At 50.9% G+C, this 24,319-nt stretch overlaps 9 protein-coding genes across 9 annotated transcripts; 4 read left to right on the top strand and 5 right to left on the bottom strand.

Annotated features, from left to right (window-relative positions):
- Nucleotides 1-794: 794 nt before the first annotated feature.
- N7516_000211 (nicotinamide/nicotinic acid mononucleotide adenylyltransferase) lies at nt 795-1,775 on the bottom strand (the record flags this gene model as incomplete). Its single annotated transcript, XM_057212933.1, has 3 exons — nt 795-1,052; nt 1,123-1,396; nt 1,465-1,775. 3 exons carry the CDS (start codon nt 1,773-1,775, stop codon nt 795-797), a joined length of 843 nt encoding a protein of 280 aa, XP_057074816.1.
- Nucleotides 1,776-2,864: 1,089 nt separating this feature from the next.
- On the top strand, nt 2,865-8,978 carry N7516_000210 (HECT-type E3 ubiquitin transferase UFD4; the record flags this gene model as incomplete). Its single annotated transcript, XM_057212932.1, has 5 exons — nt 2,865-3,087; nt 3,413-3,688; nt 3,749-3,828; nt 3,914-8,722; nt 8,782-8,978. Exons 1-5 carry the CDS (start codon nt 2,993-2,995, stop codon nt 8,976-8,978), a joined length of 5,457 nt encoding a protein of 1,818 aa, XP_057074815.1. The 5' UTR covers nt 2,865-2,992.
- Nucleotides 8,979-9,476: 498 nt separating this feature from the next.
- N7516_000209 (uncharacterized protein) lies at nt 9,477-10,257 on the top strand (the record flags this gene model as incomplete). The annotated part of the gene is made up of 4 exons (XM_057212931.1): nt 9,477-9,530; nt 9,599-9,640; nt 9,703-10,158; nt 10,228-10,257. Coding segments are annotated over 4 exons (582 nt in total), but the record flags the coding sequence as incomplete, so codon positions are not given.
- A 241-nt stretch (nt 10,258-10,498) lies between these two features.
- N7516_000208 (PaaI family thioesterase) lies at nt 10,499-11,431 on the bottom strand (the record flags this gene model as incomplete). Its single annotated transcript, XM_057212930.1, has 2 exons — nt 10,499-10,525; nt 10,583-11,431. The coding sequence occupies 2 exons, from the start codon at nt 11,429-11,431 to the stop codon at nt 10,499-10,501; spliced, it is 876 nt and encodes a 291-aa protein (XP_057074813.1).
- Nucleotides 11,432-12,150: 719 nt separating this feature from the next.
- Nucleotides 12,151-13,436, top strand: N7516_000207 (uncharacterized protein; the record flags this gene model as incomplete). Its single annotated transcript, XM_057212929.1, has 2 exons — nt 12,151-12,913; nt 12,958-13,436. The coding sequence occupies 2 exons, from the start codon at nt 12,151-12,153 to the stop codon at nt 13,434-13,436; spliced, it is 1,242 nt and encodes a 413-aa protein (XP_057074812.1).
- Nucleotides 13,437-14,580: 1,144 nt separating this feature from the next.
- Nucleotides 14,581-16,044, bottom strand: N7516_000206 (URC4/urg3 family protein; the record flags this gene model as incomplete). The annotated part of the gene is made up of 4 exons (XM_057212928.1): nt 14,581-15,209; nt 15,268-15,441; nt 15,491-15,818; nt 15,889-16,044. The coding sequence occupies 4 exons, from the start codon at nt 16,042-16,044 to the stop codon at nt 14,581-14,583; spliced, it is 1,287 nt and encodes a 428-aa protein (XP_057074811.1).
- A 370-nt stretch (nt 16,045-16,414) lies between these two features.
- On the bottom strand, nt 16,415-18,884 carry mak5 (ATP-dependent RNA helicase MAK5; the record flags this gene model as incomplete). The annotated part of the gene is made up of 3 exons (XM_057212927.1): nt 16,415-17,293; nt 17,350-18,576; nt 18,645-18,884. 3 exons carry the CDS (start codon nt 18,882-18,884, stop codon nt 16,415-16,417), a joined length of 2,346 nt encoding a protein of 781 aa, XP_057074810.1.
- A 210-nt stretch (nt 18,885-19,094) lies between these two features.
- Nucleotides 19,095-20,396, top strand: N7516_000204 (tRNA methyltransferase TRM7; the record flags this gene model as incomplete). The annotated part of the gene is made up of 1 exon (XM_057212926.1): nt 19,095-20,396. One exon carries the CDS (start codon nt 19,095-19,097, stop codon nt 20,394-20,396), a length of 1,302 nt encoding a protein of 433 aa, XP_057074809.1.
- A 346-nt stretch (nt 20,397-20,742) lies between these two features.
- Nucleotides 20,743-23,883, bottom strand: N7516_000203 (sulfite reductase subunit alpha; the record flags this gene model as incomplete). The annotated part of the gene is made up of 1 exon (XM_057212925.1): nt 20,743-23,883. One exon carries the CDS (start codon nt 23,881-23,883, stop codon nt 20,743-20,745), a length of 3,141 nt encoding a protein of 1,046 aa, XP_057074808.1.
- Between the last annotated feature and the right edge of the window lie 436 nt (nt 23,884-24,319).

Raw genomic sequence — 24,319 nt, 5'->3', positions numbered from 1 at the left:
CGGAGGCCGAAGATCCAAGATCAGTCGATAACGGAAGATAACAAGTGGGGGATCGGTGTTTTTCGTGTGAGACCGGGGAATTACATCTTACTTCTTACATACGGAGTACATAGTTAGTTAGTTATATATATGTAGGGGTTTGATTTATAACTGTAATACCCCTTTTCTGACAATTGTTTCTGTCAATTTATAAATTCATTCCGTCTAACCCCGTCTGATAATATGGTGTCATCCTATGCGATAATGGTGAATGTGGAGGCGATCTGCCTATTCAAGTATATCTGAGGCCGATACAATATAAGAGGAAGTTTCCATTGAATATCAAAAAGAATAGGTGGCCGTTTAGGCGGCCTTGTTATGTCTTTTTCGATGTTATTTTGCTTTTTATATGCATACGAAGGTAAAAAAAAAGGCATACTTTGTGCAAGAGAATTTTCTATGTATAACCCTTGATCTGAACAGATTTTAAGCAATTGGCGTCTAACCCAAGAGGTCTATTGAGTCCTCATATATACAGAGGGTATAACAGGAAAGAAAGTAAGGCCGAAGGTAGTGATATGTACATCCAGTTGGGGATAATTGCAAGATTCTCCCGCTGGTAATCCAGGGCCAAGGCCAACAAGTTCAGAATTCAGAAGTACTCCACAGACTCCAAAAAAAAAAAAAAAAAAGAACAACATCATCTGTCGCACAGGAAAGGACAGAAGGAAGGGGTATCGCATCAGGATGTGGGTGTCGCTAGGGGTCATTAAGAGTATGCCTCAATAGGCAAGTAATAGATGGTCGGATTATCCTTATCGACCCTCCTGTTTCTCTTTACCCTTCTCTGCTGTGCCATCATCCTCATATAGATGATGTTGCTCAATGTAATGAATGACGGGAACTGGGATGAGGTAGCGCACACTCATCTCACGTCGCAAGAAGAGTCGAATCTTAGTGCTGCTAACATCATTCTGAATGAGCTGTTGGATGACATGAATATTGTCCTTCCAGGGTTGCAAGCTGGCTAGGGCTTCATCAATATCTGTGCCACTGCGCTCCACAATGAAGGACTAAGAGGTCTGTTAGCGGCTTATTTCTCGAGCACGGGGTGAACGGTAGTCGATGCCAGAAGAAACTTACGCCGTATTTGCCCAGAATATGATCCAGATCCTTTTCACTCCATACACCTGGTGTGGACATAGTATGGATCAGATCCGCACCGGCTAGCAGAGCAATGCGAACGGGCTTCCGGGTTCCGTTTCCGGTGTCCACCCCGCCACGGACCACGTTGATTTCATGATCGAAGTGATCCAGCACCACAGCAGTTGGCTGATAGGCCTTCTGAATTGGCTCCCACGTATCCACCATCAACCAGTCGGAGGTTTGATCGACTGCAAGTTGGCACATCGCAACCCTATAGATCGGTCCCGTTAGCCTTCGGACATAGCTAGACCAAATATAATGGATGTAGAATTGCTTTACCGATGTTCCGCACTGGCCAGACCAGCTTTGCGATAGGCATCCGACACCGGCGACAGATATCCTCCGATGAGTTCGAAGTCGGTGCCGAATCTGACGTGATCGTTGGCCATTTCGAACATTCGCAGGTGTAAATAGGTAATTGGTGAGAAGGAACCACAAGCGACCAACAAGAGAGGGGTCTTTTCAGGGTTGTTCATCGTGCGCTTAAGGCGATACTCCGGGAAGGTGTAGTCCTCCATCGGAGCGGGGGTGATATTGACAGGTGACTGGTGGACATCATCACTCTGTCCACCGACCATTTCGATTGCCATGATGGAGAGATAATAAAGAGAAGAATAGATCCCTAGAAGATCTTGAATTCCGGGGAAAGTAGAAAAAGGGTATGGGGCTCGGGAAAAGGCGGGGGAGGGGAGAAGTGAAGAGATGAATTTCCTGTGAATTGCGAATGGCGGGGAGGCGAACCGAAGGCGGCAAGAGAATGCGCCGGAGAAGGCGAATGAAGGTGAAAAAGGTGGAAGATGAAAAGATGTGATGTTTCTTTTTGTTTTTTTTTTCCTTTCTTTTTTTTTCTTCTCTCTCTCTGAATCTAGTTCTCCGGTGATTAATAAGATCGCAACTTCGGTGAGTCAATCGAGTTGCTATTCGGTGTGTCTCCGTGATCTGGGTCGAATACCGTTCGGATTACATTTCTGAGGAGTTAAGAGATATATGACTTTAGGGAGTTAGTAGCTTAATAAAGTTCACTTAGCTCTCAAGGTCCTTATTTTCATACCTACATCCAAATTCTATGTGTGTTGTATGTAGTTCTCGGCATTTTCATTGAGTTCTAATAGTATACACCAATATGCTTATATATGAACCAATTAATTGGACCACATATATCAAATCTAATATGTACAATATGTATTGTAAAACATATCTGCATAAAGATGTACATAAGGATCCCTTGAGATATTTCTTGCCACCTGTACTATCAGACAGGTCTCGGGCCATTCCCTGCCCACTATCCAGGCGAGATGTAAATGTGTGTGTGAGAGAGAAAATCATGAAGGAAATGAAGGGAATGAAATGAAATATGTACAATAAATCATAGTAGGAAGTATGCTAGGCAGTATAATAGTTAAAAATAAGCCATCTAATAATATATATATATATATAATATATATATATGTTGAATGTAGTATAACAACCAGTTACTGTATATAAGTACCTCCAGGGCTGGTTAGATCATCGAATGTTGCACTTCCGCCGCCTGACGCTCCCCGAATCCCATCATCCTCTTCAATTTCCCTTCCTCTTTTCACCCATCATCTTAATCACCATCCATCTAAAAAAAAATTCCATCTGTGTGTGACTGGAATTGGTAATTATTCTGCGTCTTGAAATATCATAGCCCCCACCGGCAACAGTTACAGCTACCCGAAACATCGTTCTCGCCAGCCCATTCGGCTAGCCTTCGATAGGTGTGCGGATGGCGGGTTGAAAACGGTGACGACTACTCAATCGAGCTTCCCATCTCCGATAACTTATGGCCAGGCAAAGGCCTTCCGCCAACCGCCAGGACCCTCTCGAGGATTATCCCGTCTCCCCCGCAGGCACTTCCACAGCCTCTTCTTCCCTGAGGTAGTTTCCCACCCGTTCTCTCCGCTTTTCAAGTACACACTGGTTTCCTGGACGTTCAGACTCATCTTCTGTGGACGCTCACTGGCGAGAATCTGATCCCTGGGCCCTCGTACTCCCTATTCAAACCCCACCCCTGGGATTTTAAGTGGATGGCTCGCAATTCATCGCCATCATCGCTTCTACATTTCTAGATTCGTCATCTGTACCCAACTATCTGCCTATCGCTTTGACCATCCCGGTCTTCTTTCTCTGTCTTTCTCTTTCTTCAGGCCCAACTCTCGTCACACATAATTAAACAAAAAGACCACTTTCTCATGTCATCCAGAATAACTCGCTCCTCCGCGAGACTCGCCACAGACCCTCCACCCGCTGAGTCCGGTACACCGCTACCAACAGTCGGCTCAACCTCGTCCCGGAAACGCAAGGCATCGTCCCGCCACGACCGACAAGCAGACGCCCCTATACAGCCAACACCGTCATCGCCCCAAAGGAAAACCAAGCGACCGCGGACTGCAGCATCCCAAACAGCTCCATCCACTGGTACTGTTCCTGCTGCACCCCGTCGAGGCGCCCGCAGCCGTCCAGCCATGTCACAACCGGGGTAGGTGCTGATGTACAATCATGGATAGGAATAGGGGCTAACTTGAATCTCCTTGTCTAGACCGTCATCTCGACCGTCGGAGGAATCATCCAAATCGACGACGTCCCCACAACCATCGAGGCGGAAGTCCAATCGGAACGGTGAGTTTCATGGATGGAAATCGGCCGTGTGATACGAGATTGGTGTCTTGATGCGATAGTTACTGATTCCTTCTGTTTCTCTAAGATCGATCCGCCACAACGCAGTCTCCACCTCCCCGACGCTCCAAGAAGCGTTCCGCCAAGTCAAATCCCGATGTTGTGATGCGAGATGCCGAGGAGGAAATCGAGCAGGAGGAACACCAGGAGGAATACCAAGGATCCCAAACGGGCGAGAGCAATGATGGCACCAACCCCTCCGCGTTTGGCGATGATGATATGGATCCGTTCCACAGCAGCCTGTTCGGCGGTCGAGGCCCCATGGGACTCCAGAGCACTCTACGCGCACTGACTGGCATGATGAGTGGCGTGTCCTCACGTCTTCGAGAAATCCTCTCCAACTTGAGAGCAAAGGATGACCCATCTCTCCAACTGATTGCCCTGCAAGAGCTTTCCGATCTCCTGCTTGTTTCGAACGAGGACAACCTCTCTGGTCAATTTTCACCTGACCCGTACGTGAAGGAGTTGGTGGCTCTAATGCAACCGAATCAGTTCGGCGAAGAGAATCCCGAGATTATGCTTCTTGCATGTCGCTCTCTCGCAAACCTAATGGAAGCTCTGCGGGGCTCCGTGGCGAATGTCGTATATGGTGGTGCTGTACCCATCCTCTGTCAAAAGCTGCTTGATATACAGTTCATCGATCTGGCTGAGCAGGCTTTAAGTACCTTGGCCAAGATTTCAGTCGACTTCCCAGCCTCAATTGTGCGGGAAGGTGGATTGACCGCTTGCCTTACATATCTGGATTTCTTTCCAACCAGCACTCAACGCACAGCAGTCAGTACGGCTGCCAACTGCTGTCGCAACCTTCCTCATGACTCCTTCCCTGTGGTGCGGGATGTAATGCCCACTTTACTCAACGTCTTGGCTAGCAATGACCCCAAGGTCGTGGAGCAAGGGTGCTTATGCGTATCACGGATTGTCGAGAGCTTCAAGCACCGACCTGATAATTTGGAGGAGCTTATCGAGCCTGCAATGCTCAAAGCTGTTCTTCGTCTCCTACTTCCAGGAACGACCAACCTGATCGGGCCTCATATCCACACGCAGTTCCTTAGGGTATTGGCAATTGTATCGAAAACAAGCCCACGGTTGTCAAACGAGCTTCTCAAGATGGATGTAGTGGATACGCTTTATCAAATTTTGACTGGCGTGTCACCACCACAGGATGTGGATAACACGGCCGTCAAGATGGATAGCGTGCTAGTTATGCAAGCATTGATTCATCGGCCCCGTGAACAAGTATTTGAAACTCTCAATGTCATCTGCGAGCTACTACCAGGTGTTCCAAGCCGCGATGCCTCAAAGACAGACAATCTGCTAAGCTCATACTTTGATAGCCACATGTCCATCGGACTGAGATCCCCTAAAACCAAAGAGACAGTGGAGGAGAGGCGGTCCTTGCTCAACAACTGCAAGACCGAGCTTAAGCGTTTTGCAATGATTCTGTTTCCAACTTTGACAGATGCCTACTCGAGCACAGTCAACCTGCATGTCCGCCAGAAAGTCCTGATTGCACAGCTGAAAATGCTGCACATTCTCGAGCCTTCTTTGATTGAGGACGCCCTGGGCACAGTTCCTTATGCTTCATTCCTGGCTGCTATTCTGTCGCAGAAAGATCACCCTTCTCTCGTATCCTTGGCTCTACGCTGCGCTGAATTACTGTTCCAGCGGCTGGAACATGTCTACCAGCATCAATTCCACCGCGAAGGAGTTATATCCGCAATCATCAAACTATCCGAAGGCTCTTTGTCCGGAGACCAGGAGAACATCGATTCATCCGATCCCACAAACATAGGCACGACCACAGATCCATCGCGCGGCCCCAACCAAATCGCCGGGGAGAACGGGGGAGATGATGAGGATGAGGACGATGAAGCTGATGACTACGACGACGATGATGGCGAGGATGATGACCATGATGACATGTCTGATTCCGAGGATGACTTCATGGCGGGCCCACGCAGTCTACAAAAGATGGACAATGCCCTCAACGACCTAGTTATCCGGGATGCTCAAGCTTTCCTCGAGATATATGAAGCAAGCCATGGCGAAACCGTTCGAGCAGAGGCTCTGAGGATCTTGACAGCACTGAAAACTCTCGCCTTGGAAACTAAGTCACGCTATTCCCATGGTGGTGAGGGTGGTCTTCTCTTATTTAAACAGCTCGCATCATACTTTGATGGAGACGCCTTGGAGAGCATTACTAGCTCTGAATTGCTCAACTCCGGCATCATAGACGTTCTTCTGAGTGTCCTTGGCAATTTTCAAGCGCCCTCTATTCGCGATGCTAGAGCCGACTTTCTGCGCGCGTTTATGGGTGTTTCAATCTCAGACAAGGCTCAGAGCCAAAGCACCGCCACAACACCTTTCAGCGTACTTATCCGCAAGTTGCAAGACTTGCTGAGCAGGACGGAACATTTCGAGGTCCTCACCGTCAGCCACAATTCGCTGGAGAATACCCGGAGCAATGCCGCCTACATGCTGAGCAAACAGCTCCGACTCAAACTTGTTGCCGGTGAAGGGTCTGAAGTTCCTCGTCCTTATCGCAATATCATGGTGTCAATCCATGCTATTGCTACCTTCAAGGCCTTGGATGACTTCCTCCATCCCCGAATCGCTGTGGCGGAAAAGCCTCGCTCCTCGCGGACTAGGGACTCGATTCTCTCCCAAATTGCCAATGCATCCCGACTCCGTGAACAGCTGGCTTCCGGGTCTGGCATGAACCTCCCAAGTCATGCAGGGGGCCCGCATGGCAGTGTTGCCGATCCTACGGCGGATGGCGTCTATGATCCCACAACTGGTCACCCACATCATCAGTCAAATCAGGTCCAAGAGGACGAAGATGAAGAGCAAGATGATGAGCCCCTTGAGTGCGCAGATGAAAGGCAATTAACCGACGAAGAAGACGGCGGCGAGGAAGACGAGGACGAAGAACTCAACGCCATTGTTGATGATCTCGATGAGGATATGGAAAATGACAATGTCTCTGACCCCTCCGCAGTTAATATGGAGGTGGCATCATCGGGTAAGGTCACAGCTCGCAAAGAGGATGGTACCCGGGTTGGCACTCCCTCCCAGACAGCTGCATCAAAACCTTCATCATCAACACCTGCTGCTTCTCTCCCCAAGCGCATGCGCAATAGCTCTCTCGCCTCTGCCGGGCGCCCGTTCTCATCTTATGCCGCTGCGATGGCTTCGGTGCCCCAGGACTGGCACCTTGAGTTCTTCGTAGATGGCAAGCCGGTTACCAACGAGACAACTATCTACCGTGGTGTTCATCACGATCGTGAGGACTTGGATGAGACTAGTGCCAAAAACGTCTGGTCGGCAGTCCACACCATCACGTTTAAGCGCGTTCCCGGTCCTCCGCCGCCAGAGCCCTCGACCCTCACATCTACCACTCAGGCTTCTTCTGAGGGTGATGCCCTTGAGATTCCAGCCTCTCTCGACAAAGACCCCACAACTTCATCCATCATTCGCCTGCTTCGTGTTTTGCACGAAATGAACGCAACTATTGATGATATATTGACCGATAGCAAAGACTCTGCCACCATCACATCAGAGCCCTTGGCCCAATTCATAAACACGAAGCTCACCGCCAAGATCAACCGCCAACTCGAGGAGCCATTGATTGTGGCAAGCGATTGCCTTCCAAGCTGGAGCGAAGACCTAGCCAGGCTTTTCTCCTTCTTGTTCCCATTCGAGACAAGGCATCTATTCCTGCAGTCTACTGCATTTGGCTACTCACGCGCGATGATGAGATGGCAAAATTCTCAAAGTGGCGAGGACAGCCGACGGGACCTCCGCCGCGATGATCGCCCATTCCTTGGGCGGTTGCAACGCCAAAAAGTGCGCATCTCTCGTTCTCGCATACTTGATTCAGCATTGAAGGTCATGGAACTCTATGGGTCTTCCCCCAGCATTCTCGAGGTTGAATACTTTGAAGAAGTTGGTACTGGATTAGGCCCGACTCTTGAATTCTACTCTACTGTTTCCAGAGAGTTCTCGAAGAAGAAGCTTAAGATATGGAGAGACACAGACGGGAGCTCTACTGGAGAATACGCGTTTGGCAAGCGCGGCCTGTTCCCGGCGCCGATGAGTGATGCGCAAGCAGCCCAGGATATGGGCAAAAAGCAATTGAACATCTTCAAGGTGCTCGGGAAGTTCGTGGCCCGCTCAATGCTTGACTCCCGGATTATCGACATTTCGTTCAACCCAGCGTTCTTCCGTATCGCGGATACTCTGTCTTCGGTGGCACCATCTCTGGGCACTGTGAAGCTGGTGGATCATGACCTAGCGAAGTCCCTGGTCATGCTCAAGGAATTTGTCAATGCCAAAAACGCCGTTGAGGCAGACAAGTCACTTTCGCCAGCCAGCCAATCCGAGGCTGTGCAAAACATCACGGTCCACGGCGCCAGTGTGGATGACCTCGGGTTGGACTTCACCCTACCTGGATATCCTGCTATCGAGTTGATTCCTGGCGGCACCAGCGTGCCGTTGACAATTGAAAATGTTGACATTTACATCGAACGGGTGATCGACGTGACCTTGGGCAGCGGTGTCCGGCGTCAGGTGGATGCCTTCCGGGCTGGGTTCTCCCAAGTCTTCCCCTTCTCCTCCCTTCGTGCTTTCACTCCAAGTGAGCTCGTCATGCTTTTCGGACAAGCGGAGGAGGATTGGTCTATCGAGACCTTAATGGACTCTATCAAGGCCGATCACGGGTTCAACATGGACAGTCGGAGTGTGCGCAACCTATTGCAGACCATGAGCGAGCTGGACAACCAGCAACGCCGAGATTTCCTTCAGTTTGTCACTGGTAGCCCCAAGCTCCCCATTGGAGGTATGTTAATCCCACTTTTCACCGCACAAAATCCCACTGACTAACATAATCAATTATAGGGTTCAAGAGTCTCACGCCGATCTTCACTGTCGTGTGTCGCCCAAGCGAACATCCATATACGCCAGACGACTATCTCCCCAGTGTGATGACCTGCGTCAACTACCTGAAGTTGCCGGACTATAGTGACCTGGACGTTCTGAAGAAACGCCTCTCAGTCGCCATCAAGGAAGGCCAAGGAGCTTTCCATCTGTCCTAAACGTGCAGGTGTTCACTGAAAACTTCCGCTACCTCCTCTGCCATCTCTTCTCTTTTGCCGGCTTCCGTCTTTCTCAACCAGGACGAGAAATCATTCATGATGCGACGACATGCGACCTGTTTCTGCTTTGTTCCTCCCCAATTCCCAAGTTTTCGGACGGGCTGTTTCACTGTTCTTGTCTTTTCCTTCTTCATATGCCATCTGGGTCGAAAGGCGTCATGGCGGGGGGTTCCTTACGATAGTGGTATTAGATAGCAATGATCACTTTCTACTGAAATCTAGCTTTTTCTGGTGTAGGTTTCCTCATTCTGGGGTATCATTTTGTACAAAAGTACTGTAGCACCGAGTTTATTCTAATGAAACATGACAATTGCCCCATTGAATAGAGTGAGTTTTTCCCATCCCTCCGACATTACCGATGAACTACTCGCGGACTGCAACATACATATATTCATCCATATTCCCTTTCGTTCAATAGAATAAAACCATCCCTATACCATGAGTGCTCCTCGAGAGATTACCATCGAATCCCTCAACGGCCATTGGGTCCTGGTAATTAACTAGATACTTTATATCCCCCTTCGAAATACTAGATCCTAACCATATATCACCGTCTACAGAACAAAGACTTAACCAGCGAGGCAGACCCTATCCTAAAACTGGTTCGAAAGAACTCCACCATTTCCATTATCCAGCAAGCTAATCATCTCATAACAATCCACAGCAAAAAATACCCTGGTTGTTCCGCAAAGCATTCAACCTCGCAACAATATCCATCCACATCACCCAGTACCAAACACAAACCTCAGAAACAAGCCAACCATCAACAAACATCAACTTCAACCAAACACCCACCGCCGGCCTGGCCGCAACCAAAGAAGAGCGCGTCTTGGATTGGAAGATATCAGACCACGAAGACTACTTCTTCGGCAAGATCCAAGGACAGAGTGAATTCGTACACGGTGTCATTGATGCGGATGGAATTGTAAGGCCTGGGTTTGAGCTTCAGACGGATAATGCCAATGCCGAGATAAAGAAATACTTGCGAGGGGAGATTGAGGCGGATGGGAACAAATCGGAGGGTTTTATAGTTGAGGATTGGAGTGGGATGTCGGAGGGTGCTGGGCTTTGGGTTCATACTTTTGAGAGAAATGTTAAGGCTGGATGGACAGCTGAGCAGGTGAGTATTGAGATTTATTGTTTATTAATTTGTTATTAGGCTGTATCAGAAACTGATTTGGGCTATTAGATTTGGGGGTTTGAGATGTTCGGGGGCTCGCGGTACTTCTCTCGTCGAGGGGTGGTCATGACTACAAAGGGACAATATATATGTGGGAGGATTGTGTTTGATTTTATAGACAGTCAAAGTCAATAGTTTTCGAGGATCATGAGGGAATTAGTAAATCTATCATTCTAACTATCTATCAATCATATACTCTATGAATCTATACTCTATAATTCTATAACTCTGTAACTCTATATAACGCAAAGGGATAACCAATTCTTCACACATAGATGCTCTAGTTCGCATAAATCTTCACCATAGACTATGAGAACCATTAGTAAAACGCACATCAAGGAGATAGAACAAAGGAATCACTCACATCTGCAAATTTAGGCTCAATAAACAAAGCTTTGGCCTCAGCAACCATTACTGCACCTTCACTATCCTCTTGTAACAGACCACTGGCATCAGAAACGACACTCGAGTCCGCAGAAAGTGGCAAAGCCAAAGGAAGACAAGTCATCCGACCCTCAACCCAAGCCTTCCTACCCTCAACCTTAACCGTTTTCGTGCGCAGCACATACATCCGGTCGGGAAGAGCGGGTTTCCGGAAATCCACATTAAGATTAGCCGTCATACCCAGCCCGGTGGGAAGAACGGCAGAGGCACAGCGCGCAAACACCTCGTCAAAGAGAACAGTAAGCAGACCACCATGGACAAAGCCCGGGTGACCGCAGAGATCCTGACCGATGTGGAATACCGATACAACACTGCTGGCTCGGTCGGCATTCTCGGTCTGCCCTTCGGTTTTGTCGGTCGATAGCCACATGTATGGTGCGAAGGCAAGCTTGCCTGGACCAGCTAAGCTGCCACCCACGAAGTGGTGCTGTCTGATCGGTGGTGGGATTGCGAGATGGGGACGGGTTTCCTTGTAGGTGCTGTGTGTTTCGCGGAGGGTTTGGACGAGAGGGATTTGGGAAACAATAGTGTCCAGGGTTGTAGATCCATGGTGTGGTGATTGAGTCACGGGTGTTGATTGTGACTGGGTCTGAGAGAGGAACTGGGGTGCTTCTGTTTGGCTAGGGAGGGCTTGGTTGTGAACCACTGCCGACCGTGTTGGACCTTGTTGATGAAGACGCGCGATAGGCGATGCGGACGAGTATATTCTGAATGTTGAAAGGTTTTGCGATCGGAAAAGCCGACGTGCTGTTTGTGAAATGGTTGACATTCTAGAAGTATGTTTGAAGCCAATATTGGTTCTAGTTCATGCACGTTAGAGGGGCTTGCTTGATTGCCGACCGGGTACTCCGTACATACAAGCTTAGATTAGGATCTTGTTGACTTTGTCGATCGCCTTCGTACTGTTGCTGGTTTGGACTTGATATGGGAAGTATACCACACTTCGACTTTTGCAATGACGATGAATGTAAGAAGATTGTCCGGCGATTTAAACAAGAGACCCGCCACTATCTGGATTAGTCTTGTTTCTGCTTTTTTTTAAAGCCGATTTTTCTTCTGCTGGACCCAGCAGTGGGGCTCAAGGCCTTGGAACAGCCGATGATCGGACCGGGATGCCAAGACATATAGTTCGGGATGCCGAGAACTATAAGATACCGTAGATATCAATAACTTCATATTTCAACATTCTTCAACGGAGAGCGGAAGAGCTGAGGAGGTGATGAGCCGCCTAGCTGAGGATCACATGTCGTAGTATAACGTATTAGTATAGTAGGATGGTCTTGAACGGGGGTCCTGAACAGGGGTCCTTCCGGAAGTGACCATGCAGCGCGCGTGGACTGTTGCGTTCTCGTGGGAAAAGAAACAACTCTCAGTCTCGTCTTCTCCCCTTGTCGTTCTCACTCATAACATCTTTGCCATCCAGTTTGAGCATCATCTGTTCTCTCTTATTAGCTTCATATCAAGTTCTTTTTCATCGTATCTTTCAAGATGCCGGTTGAGCACAATCTCTATCCTTCTTCTGACGAGGAGTCTGCCTCTGAGACTTCCACCAGCCCTCGTCCTGGCGCACCCAATACCTCCCAGCCTGCCAACAACCCATTCGGGTCTGGTATGGCTAGCAGCACCCAGGCCCAGGTTGTTCACAACCCGTTCGGTTCTGGCACCACCCAGACCATCGCCAACCCATTGGGCTCTGGCCTGAACAACCCTTTTGGTCCTGGCGCTGGGAACAACCCCCAGCCCGTCACCAACCTGTTCGGTTCTGGTTTGGCCAATGGCAACCACACGGTTGTGAACCCTTTCGGTCGTGGCACGGGCAACAACCCCCAGACTATCAACAACCCGTTCCATTCTGGTTTGGCCAATGGCACCCAGACGGTTGTGAATCCTTTCGGTCGTGGCGCAGGGAACAACTCACAGCCCGTCAACAACCCGTTCCGTTCTGGTTTGGCCAATGGCACCCAGACGGTTGTGAACCCTTTCGGTCGTGGCGCGGGCAACAACCCCCAACCCATCAACAACCCGCTCCGTTCTGGTTTGGCCAATGGCAACCAGACGGCTGTGAACCCTTTCGGTCATGGCAACCCCCAACCCATCAACAACCCGCTCCGTTCTGGTTTGGCCAATGGCACCCAGACGGTTGTGAACCCTTTCGGTCCTGGCGCGGGGAACAACCCCCAGACCGTCACCAACCCTTTCCGCTCTGCCATGGCCAATACCACCCAGACCGTTGTGAACCCATTCGGTTCTGGTGCGGGCACAATCCCGCAGGCCGTCAACAACCCGTTCCGTCAGGGCTTGGCCAATCCCCTCTGACCATTAATCCTTTTGCTTCTGGCCTGGCCAATGGCACCCAGAGCAACAACCCTTTCCGTGCCGCCGCCAACGTCGACGCCCCGCTGACCCCCAATGGGGGATTGACCAATGGCCACAGCCACGGCCACGGCCACGAATGGCGGGCTCCCCACCCATCCGACTTCAACCCCCTCTACCGCCCACCCGAGGACGAGACCGACGGGGAGGGGGATGAAGAGGATGAGGATGGGGAGGAAGACGAAGACGAAGACCTCGATGAAGACGAGGAGGAAGACGAGGTCCCCAATGGACCCGTGTCGGCCCTGGAGGCCGCGTTGGACGCCATCTTGGCGGATGGCAATGAGGAAGAGGAGGAGGAGGGTGGCGCCGACGCCTCCAGCGACGGCGACGAGGACGCCGCCTACCCGGACGAGGGCCTCGTTGGACGCGGAGTGCAACGGGCAGGAGGATGGCGCTGACGACTCCAGTGACGGCGATGAGGACGCCTACCTGGACGAGGCGTAGGCAATGAAATGCTCACTTGAAAGCAAGGTATGTATCACATTCAATTCTCTTTTCTCCTGGGCTTCAGTCAGTTTCACTTCGTTCTGCTCTCGCTCCGGACTCACATCGGCTTCATTGCTAACTCACTTTCTTGTCACTAGGTGCCGGTGAGGAGAGTGATCGGCTTCCTCATCGGCTTCCTCAGCCTTGCGGTGCCCCACCATGGCTGACCTTAAGCATGGTGGGGCACAAATACTATCATCATAGGGAGGGAGAAGGGGGAGGAGGGAGGGGAGTGGGGGGAATGCTTGTTTGAGTCGGCCTTGCGGTCGACGATGTATGATTTGGAGCGGCAGGGCCGTTTACTGTTTGATTGCGGGCTGGAGGGGGGGCAATGTACTGAGTTCACTCAGTATAGTTGTCATGCCAGGGGGAGGTACTCCTGCCGGGGCCCCCGTTGTGTTGAGTATCTTTGTCTTTTTGTGTTCAGAATGTTTGTTTCTGGGTTGAGATGATCAGTGATGAATATCATTTTCATTTCAACTCCCCCAGTTGACACCCTTTACAGTGGATAACTGTTGAAAAGCATGAAGCTGTTCAAGAGCAAAGAAGAGTTGGCATCGTTGGACGTGCGTGCACACGCTCGTAATACGACCATACGACAATACGATACAATCCGCCGCGCGACTTCAATACGAACTTTTGGACTTTTGGAAGTGCCCGGAATACACGCTCATTCGAATTATATACACCCGAGAGACCTAGCCCAAAGGTTCTTGATATGCGCAAATGACAGTTGGCTTCAGCGGGTCCAGCTTCGATGAACTAACTCACAGCAAGCAGATCAGGACAGAAATACGGGCTCTATGCTACTTTTACTCGACTAGGGGTGAATGATCGGCGTCTCGCGTACCCAAGAGCTTTACATATATACAGGGACCGTTATATATAAGATCCGACAAGGAGCGGGCTTTGATGCTGGCTACAGTATAACCCTGACGAAGTCCGAGCCATATTGTATCCAATTTACAATATTGGTTGTGTTGTGAAAAAGCAGAATATATTGAACGGATCGATTGCAAAAGGCCATCGATGCATTTGATACTGACAGCACGGTTTCTAGAACAGGGTTCCATCGCCGAAGTTCAAAATAGGGCTGCACTTTGTCTCTGGACGTTTAGCTGCTGCAAGCTCCCGACCCGCTTTCCAAGAGCCTGCCTCTAACACCTGAGGTAGAGACAATTGTATGCCATCCAAGCGCGCGAGGATCTTCTTATGAAGCACATCAAGGAGAGCAACAGTCATCGCTCGCCATTCCACAATCTCGTCATCGCCCGCACCGAACGAAGGCAAGCTACCACCGGAAAGACTCAACCCTCGCTGCAGTGACTCGGCCTTCAATTCTAGAACTCCCATGTCAACAAGCATTCCTCCGTTGCGATACTCTGGCAAACCAGTCCCCAGCTCGGTATTGGACCATGAGACAGAGAGCAGACGAGAGAACGGCACCATCAATGAGTACGCTAACCATTGTGTTAGCTTATGGAACGGTTGAATGTTGGAGTATGGTTTCGACTCCGATCCGGGCTGCTGGGAAAGTGTCCGCAGGGGCCATGCATCACCGATGGGCTGTCCATTAATGTGAGTACGATCAGACGGCCAGATAGGGAGCAGGAGGCGCTGTAGCACGTTCCAGAGATCCTTGTAATCGAGCTTTCCGCTACCATTTGACTTGGCAATAAGGTAATCTGGATATTTTTAGATCTGTTTAGTCATTTTGATCAAAACGTCCAGTACTGAACTTACCAACAAGATTGCCAGGACGGCCAGTGGGGCCAAAGATATCTTTCAAGTTTACCAGAGACTCGCCGAGTTTACGGAGGATATCTGCACGTGCAGGTACCCCGACCATGGGATTGGCATCGTCGACCTGGAGTCCACGGGATAGGATGTCTACGTTGATATTTCGCAATGCATCGCCTAGTCCGAGTTAGCCAATATCACATCGAATCCATGAGCAAACGCTTACCATTGGCGGTGTGTTTCACTGACGAATCCTTGCCAGCGAAGTCACCGTTTAGGAACATATGCAGGGCCGCCACCGCAATACCTTCGCTTCGATTGAGTGTCAGACCGGTTTGTGACTCATTGAATTTCCAAAAGTCTCCGGCACCAGCATCCAAAAGGACAGAGACGAAGAAAAGATCAATCAATCTGCGAGTCTTTTCGGTGGTATCACATTTCTCCTCATCCCATTGAGCTAGGAGAGTGGTTATGCGGGGAACCCCGCCGACTTCGAAATGCTGCCAGCGTCCATGGGGCGGAATTAGATGATACTTGTCAGGGCCAAAGTCGCGCTAATATAGATAGTGAGCTTCTTTACGTTTAAAACTTTAAGTGTTCGCTCTGGGAATGTGCTAGCCCTACCTGGATCAGTTTAAGTACATAGTCCGTGGCATCTTCCATGCGTTCGGGGTGGTAATTGAAATGATTCAGACGACCCTCTTCAGCTAGTTTGAGGACTGTATGAGCTCTTGTGCGGACGGCTTCTAGGCCTAATAGTTCTTCAATTTGGGGATCCATGTTGATTGAGCGAATGGTTGAGGTGAGTCTGGAGGGCTTCAGGAGGTCAAGAAAAGGGCGTTTTATTACTCGGAGCTAGGAAGGCGGGGGAAGATATGCACTTATGTAAATAGCTGCATATACGCCGAGAGAACTAGTTACCATTAGGCAAAGTGTCTTGGATGACATGGACTATCCTGTTCAGGTGTTTGGGGTATTCTTTGTCACTGATATGTTATCTGTCTGATATCGGAGAAGTCCGATAACTAATGTTGGGCTCTACACGTTGGACAGATTTGCGGGTTAAGAACATATGCAAAGTGGTTTTGGTATAAACTAATAGCGACACTAAGACTTCTTTTACAAACCAAATGCTTCAGTAAATTCAAAATTAGAAAGTCAGAGGGTCAAGGTGGCCCAGGAAGGCATCGTTGCCCTCACCACGAAGAAGAGCATCAATGTCAATGCGACCGGCCGTAAGATACTTCTCACTGACACCGATGTTCACTCGCTGGGCAAGGTGTTGCTTGAGCTCCGCACGAAGTCCGGCCATTTCGCTCTTGGTCGTTTCGCTAGCCTCCTTGTCACGTCTTTCGCGGCCACCACCACGACCACGGCCTCTACCCTTGGACTGATCGAACTCGTCACTGTCATACTCAACACCGAGATCATCAGCCGCAGCGCGGAGCCAGTTGTCCTCGGTGTTGACCTTCTCCTTGGCGATAGTGGAGTCGGTAATTCGCTTGGCGAGAGTCATGCGGGGGCGGAGGCGAGAAACCACTCGGCGATCAATGTCGAGAGACTCGAGAGGAACCTTCTTGCTAGGTCCGTCAGCGCCATCGGCCTTCTTCGCCTTCTTGGCATGGATCTTGCCAGCCAGACGGGCAACACCGACAACCTCGTCAGGAGCACAGATGAGGATACTCTTTCCGGACTCACCGGCACGAGCAGTACGACCGGATCGGTGGACGTAGGCATCTGCTGTGCGGGGAACGTGGTAGTGGATGACGCAGTTAATGCCCTTGATATCCAAACCACGAGCGGCGACGTCGGTGGCGACAAGGATTGAGCTTGGGTTGGCAGTAGGGGACGAGAAACGTTCGATGGAACGGAGTCGGGCTTTCTGGGCCATGTTTGAGTGGAGTGCGAACACAGGAAGTTGAAGAGCCTGCAAAAGCTGAGTGATGCGGCGGACGGCGGAAATGGAGTTTGTGAATACAAGTGTGCGGTTCTTAGGATAGTAGAGAAGAACTGAGTAGAGGTAGAGGTCCTGGTCATTTGAATTAGCATTGGTATTCGGGAGGTTCAAAAAAGAAAGTGTCTTACCTTTTCCATAGCAGGGCATTCGACGATTCCTTCCTTGAGTCCGACGGCCATCTGCGACTCTGGGTTCACATCGATGAACTTTGGCTTCTCTTCACGGAAATTCAATTTCTTGAGAAGGTACTCCATCGACGCTTTGTTGTCCAACATATCATCACCAGACCAGCGGCTTTTGCCTGCTAGCTTTTGTTGGAGATCCTTGTGGAATGTGGCCGAGAAGACAAGAGTCTGCCTGTGGGATGACACCTCCTCTTCTTCTTCCTGGTCCGCGTCTGCAATATCCCCGGCTTGATGTTTGTCTAGTGCAGTAAGGATATCCTCCAACTCCTTGAAATGACCTTCACTCAGCAGTCTGTCCGCTTCGTCGACGACCAGGAACTGGATTTTCTGCATTTTGCGGATCAGACCCGTTCCTGTGCTTAGAATCTCCCACACTCGACCGGGAGTTCCAACGACAATATCCGCTGTGGCTAGTTGTCTCTGCTGCTTCTGAATAGACATACCACCGGTGATAAGGGCGATGCGTGCGTTTGTATCTGGGGAATTGGCAATGAGCTCTCCGATATGCTTTCCAAGCTGATGCGCCAGCTCTCGAGTGGGAGATAGGATCAATGCAATCGGCGTTTTGTTCTTTTCAGACTCGTCGGACTGCTCTCCCTGTTTCCCTCGCTTGTCCAAGTAATGTTCGATAATGGGAATACCGAATGCCAACGTTTTACCGGAACCTGTTGAGGCCTTTCCAACAACATCGTGCCCATCGAGAATAGCGGGAATACTGGCTTTCTGAATGGCCGATGGGGAGGTAAACTTCATTTTGGAAATAGCCGTAAATGTCTCGGGAGAAAGATTAAGCCCATCCCAAGCCGACACGTCCACACCGTCGTCCTCTTCGACATCATCGAGAGCCGCAAAAGAGAGTCCGGCCTTGATGTTCTGGTTCTGAGCAGGTTTGGATTCCTTGGGCTTTTGATCCTTGGGTTTTTGCTCCTTGGGTTTTTGCTCCTTGGGTTTTTGCTCCTTGGAGTTTTGCTCTGCTTTCTTCGCTTTATTTTGCTCCTTCTTCTTGTCCTTCTTGGACTTCTTATCTTCCTTCACTTCGGTTGCAGCGGGCGTCTTCTCGGTGGCAGGGGACTTTTTGGATGAGTCTTCGTCGCTAAAACCACCCCATTCCTCCCCATCATCTTTAGACGGGGATTTGATAATCGATTGCGTTGGCTTGCCAGACTTGGCCTACCCATCCAACCATATATATATTAGCATTTAGTCCACATGATTGATCAAAGCATGCAGCCTCATACCTTGAAATGAACTCCTCCGTCGGTCTCTTTTATGATATCAACACCTTCAATCTCTTCCAGTCCGAAGAAACCCTCTGCATCCTCCATTCGATCTGGCATAGCAACTTCCTTCCAATTGAGATCCTCAACTCCGACAGACACATGATTGTCGCTTGAAGCTGCGTCAGACTTGACGGCCTTCTTGCGCTTGTTTGCCTCAGCCACCTGGGCTTTGGGGTCGCGTGCTCGCTTTTGACCCATTATGAACTGGGTAATTCTTGAGTATTACAGTGTGTTCCGGTAGGCAAGTGATCCAAGTACGCCGTCGGGGAAGATTCGCAAAGAAAAAAAGCGGCAGAAATTTTAGTCCGCCTTTGGAATCTTATCTTTTCGTTCCCCACGTTCGCCGCAAAATTAACCCACTTTGACAAACTAGGACTGCCAATTGCGCCTGAGCAGCCTGTTTTCAAGATGGGCAAATCATCCAAGGACAAGCGCGATGCTTATTACCGTCTTGCCAAGGAGCAAAATTGGCGCGCCCGTTCCGCCTTCAAACTTATCCAGATTGACGAGCGATTCGACCTATTCGAGCACGAGAACCCGGACAATGTGACGAGAGTTGTGGATTTGTGCGCTGCACCTGGAAGTTGGAGTCAAGTACTCAGCCGTGTCTTGATCAAAGGCGAAAGCTTCGGGCGGCGGGCATGGCTCGAGAAAAAGCGGATTGAACAGCAGGGATTGGAGGCAGCGGAGACAACGACGACCGACGGTGATAGAATGGACTGCGATGAGTCCTCCCCAAGCTCCGAATTAAAGCCCCGGAAGAATGTCAAGATCGTATCCATCGATCTACAACCCATGGCACCGCTAGAAGGTATCACAACCCTTAAAGCTGATATCACACACCCCTCTACGATCCCTCTCCTCCTGCGCGCACTGGACCCAGAAGCATACGAACAACCACCCATCCCCTCCGACGCTCCATCATCAGTCACAGCAGCTATCAGACAACCTCACCCCGTCGATCTTGTTATCTCCGACGGTGCCCCAGATGTAACAGGCCTGCATGACCTAGACATTTATATTCAATCACAACTCCTCTACGCAGCCTTAAACCTTGCTATGGGAGTTCTAAGACCTGGCGGCAAGTTCGTCGCCAAGATCTTCCGCGGCCGCGATGTCGACATTCTCTACGCGCAACTGCGGACTGTCTTTGAGCGTGTCAGCGTCGCGAAGCCGCGCAGTAGTCGTGCTAGTTCCTTGGAGGCATTCGTGGTCTGCGAAGGCTTCATTCCACCTGTTAGTGACAGCGGGGTGGTCGGTATGGCCGCATTGAAAAATCCACTCTTCGGCGGTGCCGCAGCTCCAGTGTCCGTGTCAGAAGATGGCAATGTGGGCAAGGAAGTCCGCGAGGAAATCGACGAGGACACACAGGCCCGAAATACCGTGGCGCAACCCGCCGCAATTAGCAGCCCTGCGCCCAATCACTTCACTGAAGTCCGCCACCTTCAGACCACAACATCACAAGACCAACCCCAACCCCAACCTCAGAAACTGTCCAACAAGTTCGCTGTTGAGAATCGGTGGATTCCGGCTTTTATTGCTTGTGGTGATCTTTCTGCTTGGGATTCCGATGCGACATACACCCTACCTCCGGATTATGTTAATCTGGATCCTATTCAGCCACCCACTGCACCACCGTATCGTCGGGCATTGGAGTTGAGGAAGGAAATGGGTGGTGCATATGGAAAGACAAAGTATGGGCACAAATAGATGGCTCGCGTTAGAGTGTTACGTTACATGAGTTTCAAGAAAAAGTTGTATGTATACATAGACGACCTAGACACGACATAGCATTTTCGAGGGTCATGCTAGGAAGGCATTGCCTTCGAAGCAGATACCCAAATACATTCCATTGAATTATATATATATTTTACCATCAAGAAATCTAAATTTAGGAGATATATGAGTGAGGATCGTGAAATTCTAAATGCATTTTTGAAGTCTCTCAAGGCTAGTTGTACTAGCCCAAATCAGGATCTAAATACAAGGGGGAATAAAAAGCAAAAATATGCCAATCGTACAATCATGCCATGCGAAAACCAAGAAAAAGAAAAATCTAGTAGACCTCCAAAACGTAGCGCTCCTCGTCCTTCAGCTTCTCAATCTCCTTGCGAGTTTCAACCTTCTTGCCGTTGTTCTTGGCTTCTGTGGCAATAGCCTCCTCCAGAACAGCGGTGACATCGGGCACGGGCCAAGTGGGACCGCACAGGTAGAAAGCACCCTCCTCACGAATGTAAGCCTGGATGATCTCGGGCAGGGTCTGGCGCATACGGTCCTGGATGTAAATCTTCTCAGGCTGATCACGAGAGAAAGCAGCGCCGAGGAGAGTGATAACACCAGCCTCCTGGTATGCCTCCCATTCCTCGCCGTAGCAGTACTCCTCGCGCTGGTGACGGGAGCCCATGTACAGCAAGACAGCGCCGATCTCCTTGCCCTGAGCCTTCTCGAGGGCCCGGTGCTGGACGAAGGCACGGAATGGTGCGAGACCGGTACCAAGACCGGCCATGATAAGAGGCTGGGTGGACTTGGGGGGCAGCTTCATGACACTGGACTTGACGCTGACGGTGATGGGGGAACCGGCTTGCAGGCGGCTCAGGTAGCGGGTGGCCAGACCGAAACGGTCGCGGCCGTTGGGGTCGACCCAGTTCACGGCGACGATCATCAGGGCGACCGAGGTAGGGGTCACCTTCTGGCAAGAGGCGATCGAGTACTCACGGCGCTTGAGGGGACCGATGATACGGACGATGTCGTGGAAGTCGGGGTGAGCGGAGGGGTATTCGAGCAGGATGTCGGCGAAGGTGACGGTGTCAACCTCGGCACGACGCTTGAACTCGGTGGCACCGTCGGGACCACCCAGGACGAGCAAGTTAGCCTTCTCCTTCTCGTCGGAGGCAAACTCAGCAAGGGCCTCGTAGAAGCGCTTGGGAGGGCGACCGAAGAGGTCGACGTTCTGGACCAGAGCCTGGTAGACAGTGCGGTTCTCCAAAACGGCAGGGTCCTCGCGGCTGGGAACCTCGACAATGGCGTCGGCGTCCAAGCCGTAGAACTCGATGAACTTCTTGATGTCCTCAGGGTCGTTCTCGGCGTGGATACCGAGGGCCTCGCCAATGTCGTACTTCAGGCCAGTCTCACCGAGGTCGAACTCGATGTGGAAGATGTTACGATCATAGGTGGTAGGGGTGAGACGTCGGTTCTCCTTGACGTGGACAGTGAAAGTCTTGTGAGCAAGGTCAGGGCGAAGGGCATCTCTGGTACCATAAGCCTCCTTGAACGCAAGGCCACGGGCGGCAGTCTCCCAGTCCTTGAGAAGAGTGGGGGGCTCAGACTCGTCCTTGTCGAAGGAAACAAAGCTGTTGGCGATGATGTCCCTGGGGAGTTGAACGGCCTCGCTGACGCCCTCGGGCTCCTTCCAGGACTCGGGAACCTCGATCTGGCGGAGCAGCTTCTCGAGATCCTTGGTAACATTGTCCAGGGCCTCGGCATTGCCGGTGATCGCGGAAAGCTTCTTGGTTGCCACAGCTTCCTGGGCAGGCAGAGCGACACGCACGAACGAAGCCTGAAGGACAAGGGCGCTCAGAGACGAGTCCTCAATAGCAGATGGGTCAACAATGAAGACGGAGATGCCACGTAGGGCGACAGCCTGCTTGAAGGCAGCAGGAAGCTTCTTCTCCAAATCCTCATCCTTGATACCTGGGGCATTCACAATGACCTTGGCGTTGTCCTTGACAGAGGCCAGGACGTCAACATCGTTAAGCAGCGAGATGCTTCCAACGTAAGAGACCTCAGCAGCAGTGACCGAGTAAGGTGCGTCAACAATCTTAGCGCTCTTGCGGATGTCAACGCGGATGGCACCACCCTGGACGAGGTTGTCGTGAGTCTGGCTGAGGGTGACGTTGCTGGCCGAGTCGGCACCAAGAGCCTGGCTCAAAGTCTGAGCGGCAGTCTCGGTAACGGAGGTGTCAACATCCCAGAAAGTGTATTCCTGCACGGAAGCAGGGTCCAGCAACTGCAGGGAAGCGTTGGTTTCACCGTCGACGGTGAGAATAGGCTGGTCGTACACGCGCTGGAATGCAGCAGCGGTGGAAATGAGATCCCAACGCTGGGAGCGGGGGTACTTGATCTCAACACAAGCCGGGTTGTGTTCACGGCCAGTGGCGAAAGTCAAAGAAGCAAGAACATCCTCATAGAGAGCGGAGTGGACACCCTCTTCCTGGACAGCCTGCTCAGAGGCGACTTGTCCGAGAACGGCGACAGTCTTGGTGGACTGGGGAAGAACGCGCAGGAACTCCTCCTCGATGAAGGGGCGGTAGACGCGGACATTCACAACACCGACACGAACACCATCCTTGGCGAGAGAGCGTGCGATCTGGGCAGTAAGAGTGGCCTCAACAGTGCCGAAGGCAATCAGGACAGAGGTGGGCTCAGAGTGACCGTGGTACTCGAAAGCACCATAGTCGGTTCCGAGCTCGCCGTTCATGGTCTTCAGAAGATCCAGAACCTTGCCTTGGGCATCCAGGTGACGGTTGCGGGACTCGTCGAGAGACTTGCGGATGGTCTCATAGGTGCGAGTCAGACCATCCTTGTCGAGAACATCAATGACGCGGGTGGTATCACGACCGACACGAACGCCATCATAAATGTGGATCGAGGGGAGGATCGAGGAGAGCAACGTGGTGAAGAGAGCCATGTGCTGAGACTCGTGGGCGGAACCACTGGAAACTAAACCAAGACCGAGGTCCTCAGCCAGAGAGAGGGCGGAGGCATAGTCGGAGACAAGGCCATCCTCACCGGCGTAGTCTACGGCGGCAACGTGTGCAGCAACTGGGCTAGCGACGGAGTAGAGCAGAGAGAGTTGCTCCAATGCGGCGCGCATATAAGGGAGGGTTGCTGAAGAAGCAACAATACCCTGAGGGATGTGGCGCTTCTTGAGATCAAAGTCCTGAGAGAAGAGGTAGCCAAGGGCCATGTTGCCGGCACCCTGGCGGGTTTCCAGAGCCTTGACAGAGGGAGACTCGCCATTGGCATTAGTCTCACCATTGGAGGTCCATTCCTTAAGAGCAACATCAAGATCGAAAGTCTCCGGCGAGTAGGAGAAGATCTTATCACTCAACAAGTATGCAACTTGCTGGATAAGCGTCTGGGCGGTAATATAGGTCGGGCCATTCAAGGCCGACAGGGTTGGAACTGATGAACCCATGACTTCTTCTTGATACCGGATATAAAACCGATATCTGTTAAAAGATCAAAAACAAAGAAGAAGGTGGGGGAGAAAGAGAATCTCCCCTCTTCATGGCTTGGTTATAGAGAAAAACCCCAGGTAACTTTCCCAAAGCGGTTAGTGGAAATTGCGTGCTTGTTATCGGGCGATAAGATTTTTCAAATAGTGGCGGGTCCCGTCCGCTGTCGGAGCATTACTCAGCCGTGCCTGAAGCCTAAGATTATGTCATACAATTTATGCCTTAGGTACCAATGAAAGCCACGTGATGTACACGCTTGGCAGCTTGGCACACTTGTGCGCAGCATGCATCTGCACAAATTACCGCACCGAGCCTCGGTCGCCCACTTTACCCCAAAATGCGGAGAACCCATTCCATCCCTAGACTAACAATCTTGATACATAAACACCCTTAGGA

Source organism: Penicillium verrucosum, assembly GCF_028828655.1.
Source record: "Penicillium verrucosum strain IBT 35672 chromosome Unknown utg000001l_segment0_segment0, whole genome shotgun sequence".
Taxonomy (NCBI): Eukaryota; Fungi; Ascomycota; class Eurotiomycetes; order Eurotiales; family Aspergillaceae; genus Penicillium; species Penicillium verrucosum.
Note: the sequence above shows the minus strand (reverse complement) of the source record. Positions and strands in the feature narration are given on the sequence as shown.